The sequence below is a fragment of the Montipora foliosa genome, chromosome 5 (assembly GCF_036669935.1).
Source record: "Montipora foliosa isolate CH-2021 chromosome 5, ASM3666993v2, whole genome shotgun sequence".
NCBI classification, from domain to species: Eukaryota; Metazoa; Cnidaria; class Anthozoa; order Scleractinia; family Acroporidae; genus Montipora; species Montipora foliosa.
In genome coordinates, this window is record NC_090873.1 from 40,868,744 (window position 1) to 40,878,450 (window position 9,707).

Below are 9,707 nucleotides of genomic sequence, written 5' to 3' on the forward strand. Positions count from 1 at the left end.
CTAGTGGTAAGTAAATGCAATTGTTATGAGTTTTCCTGAGATGGCCGAATGACAATGAACACGCGTAGTTTGGTGGAAATTGTCTCTTCCTACCTCACGATTTTTTCCTCGTTTTCGTCTTCCTCATCTTCCGAATCCTGATAAGGCTTATAGTCCTCATCATCCACATCAGCGTCTTCAAACGGGTCATCTTCTACCTGGTCCAGTGGTTCAGGGGATTTCCTCACATGTTCTTCCTGAACGTTCTCAGGTAAGGGGTGAAGTAATTCCAGGGGAGGAAGGTCTACGAGATTGCACTGTACCTCGCAGTCAACATGGGTTTTGATTTTGAGACTTACTTGAGTACCTGCGGACAATAAATTTATACATCATATACCGAGGAAAGGGGCGGAATTCTTCTTAACGCAAACTCAAATTTTAATTACCTTTACTGCGATAGGTCGGACGCTTGAAACTTAGTTGAGTTCCTCTGTTCACTTTTGATTTTTGTTGAAGATTGAAGTCTGCTGAATCGCACTCTACAGTCTCAGACGGCACAAGAATAGCGATATCTCCCTCCCTGTCCTGACTTGTGGAAGGCAATTGATCCCCGCTGTCCTTGTTCCTCTGGGCCTCCTCAAATTGCGCTAAAAGCTGTAAAACACAAAATATCACATGCACAAAAATCAAGTTGCACTCTTGTAGTTAAAAGCGATAAATTTAAAATCTGGAAATACCCAAAAAGAAACCAGAATTGACCTGTCACGCATTCAAGCAAAGGAAAATTCGAGTATGCATACCCGGTTTGCTGTTAATTTTGCCAAGGTTCTGCTTGGTCGCTTTGCAGCAGTATATCCCGCCTCATGGGTCACCACGTTGCTCCCTTCGCTAATATCCGATATTTTGCGCTTCTTTTTACGGGTAGATTCCAGCTGCTGTGGGGTTGGAACAACTTGCCTTGACGGAATGGCATTTTTTTTCAACAACATCTTTGAAGCATAGCCAGCGACTTTCATTCCGTAATCGTGATAATCTTCGGGAGTGAAATGATCGCTGCAAATGTGACCCGAACCTTGTTTCCATGAGCCAGAGTCTCTTTTTTGGCGAACAAACGAAACCCTTTGTCTTCGAACTTTTTCTTCAGTGGGGAATTTATGCATGGAGACCCCGTCTGCATTCGTCTTATCGCAAAACATCACAACACAGCGCTTCCCGGGTTCTTTTTTCTTTTCCTCGCCACCGCTAGATTTGCATTTCTTATTACTATTATATTTCTCCATTGCTTCGAATTCCTTTTAAATATTGCTTGGGAAGGTGGTTAGGGTTGGGTAATGAATGTGCAGACTAAGGGAGATAACCTGAAAGGTCGAGCGAACAGGACATAAACACTCTTCGGGTTTCAAACGTTTCACAATTCAGTTGCATATCTTGCATTATTTTAACATCATATCATCTTACGAAACGGGAAGAATCTTGGAATGACTTGTACTCACGGTAATTGTAATGGTTTTAATTTCAGATTGAAAACTGACATTTCAGATAAGGATATCTTTTGGATAAAATAAACCCCGTCAACAAAGTGATGTTAACGTCGATTAACGGCTCGGCACCAAGCATCAAACCTGTGAAAATCAGACTGCTTTTACAACCGTTTCACCTCCTTTTTTCCAACATAAGAGGTTTAAAAGAAAAGGTAGCATTTGCACTGCACCCTGGACTCTTTGAGCAGACGTTTTCGCGGAATAAATTCTCATCTGAAAACATGTTCCACACCTGTGACGTATCACCCCACGTGACCCCAAAATGGAGTGTTTTATAAAATGGCTGCCGGGTTGCAAAGGAAAAAAAATCAAAAAAATTCAGTTTTTAACTTAAGACCGTAATTTTTTTGAAAACCTTTCCTTATCAAGACTGGCATACGAAAAATAAATAAAAAAATCAAAGAATTTTAATGAGAGTTACACTTTAAGAAAAAGAATTATATTTTGGAAAAACGAGCATAATTTGGGCAAAAAATAGGCACTGCTAGTAGCATAATACGCTTCTTTTACTAGCACAATTTATAAAAGCCTATCCACAATGCGAAGACCGGGAACTGTTGCCAATGCCGAAACGTTCCGTATGCATGGCGGGGACAAGCATATTGCTAACGCCATTGAAACCAATTATCATCCTATCAGTTCGGATCTATCTAGCTTTTGTCATCAACTGGGCTAATCTCGAGTTGTTGCAGATAGCATACCTTTTTGTGCCTATATCACAGTAAACGTTTTAACTCACGTACTCATAGAAGCGCGAGTCATATAACCTCCTTAGGCGCGTTCGTGACATACTCGTGGGAAAGCAATGCTCTCAGTCATCCCAACAATACTCTGAAGCAACAGAAAGTCTTTGACAAACTTTTCATTCCTAGAGCGGCCCCCATAGACAGAGTAAATTTGTAATTATCATAGCAATAATCAAGGATAAGTGAGGGGCCGCGGTTCGATTTCGGCCTGTTTTGTCATCGACGAGGCATTTCAAAGTACCTGTAGTTGTATATTTTGAAGAGAATCGCTTTGTACCCTTTTCTACTTCTTGTGTTTTTTCAATAATGAAGACATCACACTATAAGTGTTTTGACTGTTATCTTGTCGGCTAATAATCATTGTATTCAAAACATTGTGGAATACATTGTGATAATTATACAATGCAATATAAGTTTTGCGGGATATCAGTAGTCTTTCTAGTCAATCTACCAACAACTATCTATTCTGCAAAGAAATTTCTGGGCATTGATCGTGCCATTTTTCATGAATATGTGGGTTGTCTAAAATGCACAAAACTGTACCAAATGGATGAAATTGTGGTCAATAATGGACGACAATCTTTTGCAAAGACCTGTAGCAATTTACCCTTACCAAGAGCAAAACGTCCAAAAACGTGCAGTGCCCAGGTTGCCCAGAAGATTGTCTTGAAAAATGGGTCTGTCAAATTCTATTCTCTCAAGACATACTGCTACAAGAGTATCATTGATTCCTTGGAGACATTGCTGAAGCGTCCTAGACTGAAAGAGCAGTTTGAAAAGTGGAAATCAAGAAAAATATAGGATGCTTTGTATGCTGATGTGTATGATGGACAAATTTGGAAACAATTTGGCAACTGGAAAGGCAACAAACCCTTCCTTGACCTTCCTAGATTATTTGGCCTCATGATGAATGTGGATTGGTTTAAACCCTTTAAACATCGGAATGACTTTTCTGTGGGAGTTATTTACATGGTGTTGATGAATCTGCCCAGAAAGAAAATGTAATACTGGTAAGTATCATTCCTGCCCGCAAACATGAACCAAAATCTCTGAACCACTTCTTGACCCTGCCGTCGATGAACTAAATGCTTTGTGGAAGGGAGTTAAGTTAACACATGCAACAGTCCATCCTCTGCGGTGGAGATTCAGGCAGCAGTTTTATGCTTTGGTTCAGATATTCCAGCAGCAGGGAAACTGTGTGGATTCCTGAGTCACAGTGCAAGGCGAGGTTGCTCTCACTGCTATAAAGAATTTCCAGGTGGTTTTGGAGAGCAGAGGAACTATGGTGGTTTCCAGGACCGGGACCAGTGGCCAAAGAGATCCTCACAGCAGCACCGAAGAGATGCCTGCCGAGTAAAGAACTGTACCTCTGAGAGTGCTTCAGAAAAGCTTGCTAGTCAGCTTGGACTCCGGTACATTGTTTTATTGGAAAGTCCATATTATACAAGTATTGAGATGTGTGTGATTGACCCTATGCATAACTTATTCCTTGGAACAGCAAAGAGACTTTTCTCAAAATGGATAGAGAATGACATCATGATAAAGGAAGGTTTGGAAAAGATCCTGCAAAAAAGCAAACGTTAAGTAAAGTAACGATATTTAACATCGATAACTCGTAACAGTAATTCAACTGACAAACCTGAGGTCGACGGTGGGCTCAATTTACTCCCCCCTCTCCATCAGTGCTCCTTTTTATGGGTATTTAAAGCTACTTAGCTACACGGAAAGGAAAGAAGTCGAAGCAAGGATGCAAGATCCGGGATTCGAACTCAGGACCTTTAGCACCAAGGCCGTGCTCTAACCGACTGTGCCATCCTTGCTCCTTGCGTAGACAAAATTGCCTTGCATAGAGGAAATTTCTTCATTATCAGAGACTGGAAGACTACCGGGAAACATCAAATCCAATTATGGTGGGTACACTGCTACTCAATGGAAAAACGTTGTTCTCCTGTTTTCAATGTATGCTCAAGTTAAGGATGTGGTCTGTGATCAGCATCTTCATTATTGGCAGTCTTTTGTTTTAGCTTGTCGCCTCCTTTGCAAGCCATGTACTTAATGCTTGCAGATTGCAAACTGCTGCATTTTGTTAAGGAATATGAGAAGATTAATGGTGAATTGGCTATATCACCGAATATGCATATCCACTTGCATCTGAGAAATGTCTGCGAAAGTATGGGAGCATTTATGGACTTTGGCTCTTTAGCTTTGAACGTTGTAATGGTATTTTGGGATCTTATCACACAAACAATAAGACCGTAGAGCTACAAATTATGCGCAAGTTTATGACCTCTGAAATTCTGGCAAACATGCAGTACAATCTGCCAGAAGAGTACGGAAACTTTTTCTTACAGGGATGCAGAAATCAAATTAAACCTAAAGGTAGCGAGGTCAATACATCAAGAGAGAAGTATCTGTATGATAGTTTTTCTTTTAGTTTTTGAAAATATAGTTGTACTTTGTACATATTTTTTGTTGTTTTCTCCCACGCGCTCTTAGCTTTTAGTCTCAACTCAATAGAGCCGTTGAGCCGAGAAAAATTTTCATAATGCCCGGTCATTACTAGAAAATCTTGCCCGCTCAGCATCCAATCATAGCGCGTGTACTATTGTAGCCAATTATAACTTCTTACTAACCGAGCGCTGCGCGAGGTCCGTGCAAAAACGACCGAGGGCCAATATTCCCCAGTACGGCTCGAGCTAGCTCGGTTAGTAAGTAGTTTATTATATGGCTTTTTAATTACCTTTTGCTTTGTTTTTGCAAGCCCGTAATCGGACCGTGGACATTACGGGAGGATAATGCCCTACAATTCAGTGACAATTAGCCAATCAGAGCGCGCGTTATATCTGCTACAAACACAAGCCATATAATAAAATAAATTAATGCTCATTTTAAATAGTAATTAAGAAACGAAGATACTGTTCAGTATAAAATTAAATTCGATACATGTACAATAACAATTGATACAATTCGTGTTCGAGGGTTGTGAAGGAGACATAAATATGATCCTTTGTTAACATAGGCTACGAAAAAATCTGACGTGTCGATCAAGGGAAACGAGGACTAAACTATTGCCTAATGTTATATTCCAAATATTAAAACAAAAACAAAACAAAAAAAAAAAACTATTATGTAATTACAAGTTTTCTGACATGGTGTGATCCTATTCTTTCACCGCACCTTTCACTGATAAAAGATAACGATTTATGAATACACCTGCAGGGTTTTTGCTGTTAAACAACTAAACAATTGATCTTCTTGCGAGTTGAGAGTTCGTATATTATCTGATTGCTTGCTTTCATACGGTGAGTTTTTTCTCCTCCACTGAAGCCCAGCAGGTGATGCTCTGTTGCTGTGTATTTTATAACCAATTATCTTCTGGTGATAACTTATTACTTCATAGCTGACAAACAACTCGCGCGATACAAAGAGCTTCATAGGTTAACTTGATGCCAAAAACGAGCTGCGCATTGTTTCAAGCGGACAGGAAAAAAAAAAAACGTGATATGAGTTGTCGTTTTCACTGAGTGGGGTTCAGTTTACGTTAACGAGTCTTGATGAACGTTTCTCTCACACTACCTTTGTGCCAATCGGAAAATAAGCGCATATCATCGATTCGTCCGGCCAGTGCATTTTTTCTCGACCACAAGTCGGATGATCGTGATGACCCCGCTACAAAACAACGCATTCGAATCAATGTGCGAGGCTCCATGTTCGAGACGTTTCAATCCACGCTGGAACAATTTCCAAATACCACGCTCGGCTGTCCAACTAAACGAAAAGAATTCTACGATCCCATTGAAAAGCATTATTGTTTAGATCGTGATCCAGCCGTGTTTGATTCCATTCTGTTCTATTATCAATCTGGAGGTATACTTGCTCGACCAGAAAGCATTCCACAAGGCCTCTTCAACGAAGAGTTGGAATTTTTCGGCATTCACACGGCAACGAAAGATGGCACAATCTTGACGAAAAAATGTAAACATGAAATGTCAAACTCTAAGAATTCTGACGGGACGAGTATTTTGAAAATAACTGGTAATAATAATTGGGAACAACGGACCGTAAAATTCCGAAAAAGCCTCTGGTTGGTTATGGAATACCCTAAACGCAGTTATGCAGGCAAGGTTTGGGTGAAAATTTTCGTAACAGTGATTCTGCTTTCCGTTGTTGCCTTCAGTTTGGAAACGATACCAGAACTAAACTGTTCTAAGAACTTCACAAACAACATAAATATAACTCTTTTTGGCGAGTTGAACTCGGCGGGTGAGCTATTTTACGACAACTGTCAAGAAAATTGCACGGATGACGCGCGCTCTCCAGCCTGCCATGCCGCAGTTGTGTGGTTTCTCGTTGAAACATCTTTTGTTATGTTTTTTCTGGTTGAGTACCTGATGAGGATTTTTGCGGCTCCCAACAGATGCGACTTCATTCTCTCATTGTTTGGTTTAGTCGATGCCCTCGCGATTGCTCCGTATTTCATAACGGTGGCTCTTTACGGATGGCGCTCCGAAATTTACCACCAAGTCACTTCGTTTAGTGTGCTTCGTACCATTCGTCTTTTTCGGGTTGTTCGCGTTTTCAAACTCAGCCGCTATAGCGACGGCCTAAGAATCGTTGGAGAGGCATTCAAGGGAACTTGGAGAATGCTACTGGCTTTATTTCTGAGTGTGTTGATGACCATTGCTGTGTTTGCAAGCTTTATAACTTATGCCGAAGGCCACGACACTGTCAGCACCATCATGGAAAGCTCTTATTTCACCGTTATCACTATGACGACCGTAGGTTATGGAGACGTTGTGCCCAAGACTGTGATTGGAAAAACACTTGCTAGCGCTTGCATGTTACTTGGGATAATATTGCTATTTATTATGCCCTTACCCGTGTTTGTATCGCATTTCAATAACCTATACGAAGAACATATCATCGAGGAAAAACGGCAGCACGAAATATTCGCCCGTGAATCTCCATCTTTGCTTGAAAAACTGATGGCCAAGTGATATTTTTACCCTTGATAGTTAATTGCGACTTTAATAACAGTGTACCTCTCTTATCACACCAAATGTGCCATTTTGAAAAAAGTCATTTCCACTGAGAGTTTTCAACAATTTTCATTCCGGAGTTCACCATTATTAAATCAAAACATCGACTGTTTGGGAAAAAAAATTCGGTATCTTCCCTTTGCTGGGTATGGAAATTTTATAATTAGATTGCAGTAAAACTATTGAGGAAGTCGCTCTTGCAAATGGTTCCCATTCTAAAACGAGCTGGGTTTTGAAACTTTCAAGTTTTAAAACTGTCTTTATACCGTCTCAATTTCGTTCTCAGTTGGCTAAGGGTGTAGATTCAACAGTGTTCTTCAAAAATCTGCGAGTGGAAATTTAATATTCGTCTTCTGAAAGTCAGAAAGTCATTTTTTTCAAGTAAGCAAGCTAACCAATTTGGGCTCTATCTTCTCAGGCTTAGCAGGCCTATTCAAATCGCGCTGTATTCAACTGATTTCAAGCTACGGTCGATCAATCGATGGCCCCTGACGGCGCGGCCCATTTTCACTTTAACTGAAGGAAGCCCATAACCCTGGAGGAGCCTGCAACTGCACTACTATAGATCTATGTAACGGCATTTTCACAGTACAAGCTATTTTTAAACGAGTTCTTAATAAGATTCGCCTTGCTCGAATTACCATTGTCAATCCCATTGGTACAACAATTTCTCATGCAAGACTGGTGATTAGCTGGGAAAGGTCTGGTTTCGTGGGATCCATGATCTGAACATAACTCGGTCTGTTTAAAAACAAAACAAAAAAACCACCGTTGCACAAAGAAATACATTGAAGTTGTACGCTCATAGTCAGACATGGGGTGCGGTAACTGATCATAATGTCTCCTTGAAATAACAGCACAGTATAAAACAAAGCAAATAACAGATTTCAATCATTTTCATCGGAATAAGGCCAAAAAATGGAGGATTCTTTCTATTACTTCATATTCTCTTGGGCTGCAAAGAATAGGCCAATGAAGTTAACATTGGATTAAGTGGGTGAGGAATCTTCAGGACCGGCAGCATGAATCATTGACAATATGCCAACAGCGTTAACATTAGTAGGCGAAGCATCAACTTGAACTCTGGATATTTTGTGGACTTACTTTTCATAAGCTTTCGAGCTCTCCTGAGCTCGAGTTCTCTCTTTCGAGCTCTCCTGAGCTCTTGAATACTCTCCGGAGTATTCAAGTTTATGCTTCACCTACTATCATATTCCGGATAGAGTGAATCTTCACAGTACTAGCGTTAACATTGTTCAGTTTTAGCACGGTGTCCCAATGACATTTGACAACGAAGTTAATTAGTTTTTTATGTCACTGATGATGATGAGAACAACTTGTTCTTGCGTGCATATGCTCGAAGTAGGAAAGTAATTCCAAGACTTGTAAAATATGCAATTTTGAAGGCAATACTACTACTGCAACCGACTACACTACTAGTACTTCTACTACCACTACCACTACCACTACCACTACCACTACCACTACCACTACCACTACCACTACCACCACCACCATCACCACTACTACTACTACTACTACTATTACTACTACTACTACTCCTACTACTACTACTACTACTACTACTACTACTACTACTACTACTACTACTACTACTACTACTACTACTACTACTACTACTACTACTACTGCTACTACTACTACTGCTGATAATGATGATGATGATGATGATGATGATGATGATGATGATGATAAACAGTACTGTCTGCAGTTAAATAAACAACAATAACAGTAGTAATGATAACAAGGACGGTAATCACTCATTTTATCAAAGTTTCCAGCTTATGTAGCCGAGCACAAAGGAATTAATTAGGGAAACAGTATATCAAATCAAATTAAATACATTGTTGGTTTTTGGTGAAATGGGAAAACTGGAATCTTGTAACAAGAGAAAAACGTCTGGAGCGGAGAAGAGAACGGCAACAAACTCGACCCTATGACGTTGAGTCAGGGAATAGATCTCGGGCCATATGGTGGTGGAGGGTGAATGATCTCACATCTGCGCCACTGAACGTCTTTCACAATTCGTCGACCATCATCTCAACCCCTAGTACACACCACTTATAAAATAATAAATAAATAAATAATCTCGTTTATTAACTCATATTGCAGTCGAGGTGACTGAATTACATGAGCAGTCAGCAAATACAATAAACTGAGGAAACTACCTGACAATGCCGCTATTGTTACTCTTGACGAGTCATCTCTCTACACCAACCTTTTGCACACCACCCGTGTCGACATTTTATCAACACCCGTACCGATTCTACTATCAAGAATGAAGCACTCTGTGATCATGACCTCATACATGTGACTCTCACTATGAATAAAGTTTCTTTCAATGACAAACACTACTACTTACAAACACACGGTACCGCTAT

General features: G+C 40.2%; 1 protein-coding gene across 1 annotated transcript; it reads left to right on the forward strand.

The window, feature by feature from the left end:
* The first annotated feature begins 5,820 nt into the window (after positions 1 to 5,820).
* Positions 5,821 to 7,310, forward strand: LOC138002738 (potassium voltage-gated channel subfamily A member 1-like). Its single transcript, XM_068848722.1, has one exon. The coding sequence runs from the start codon at positions 5,821 to 5,823 to the stop codon at positions 7,261 to 7,263; it is 1,443 nt and encodes a 480-aa protein (XP_068704823.1). The 3' UTR covers positions 7,264 to 7,310.
* Positions 7,311 to 9,707: the final 2,397 nt, after the last annotated feature.

What these genes read in the sequence shown, in the direction of transcription:
- LOC138002738 (XM_068848722.1), top strand. Translation starts at nt 5,821, where the DNA reads ATGAACGTTTCTCTCACACTACCTTTGTGCCAATCGGAAAATAAGCGC.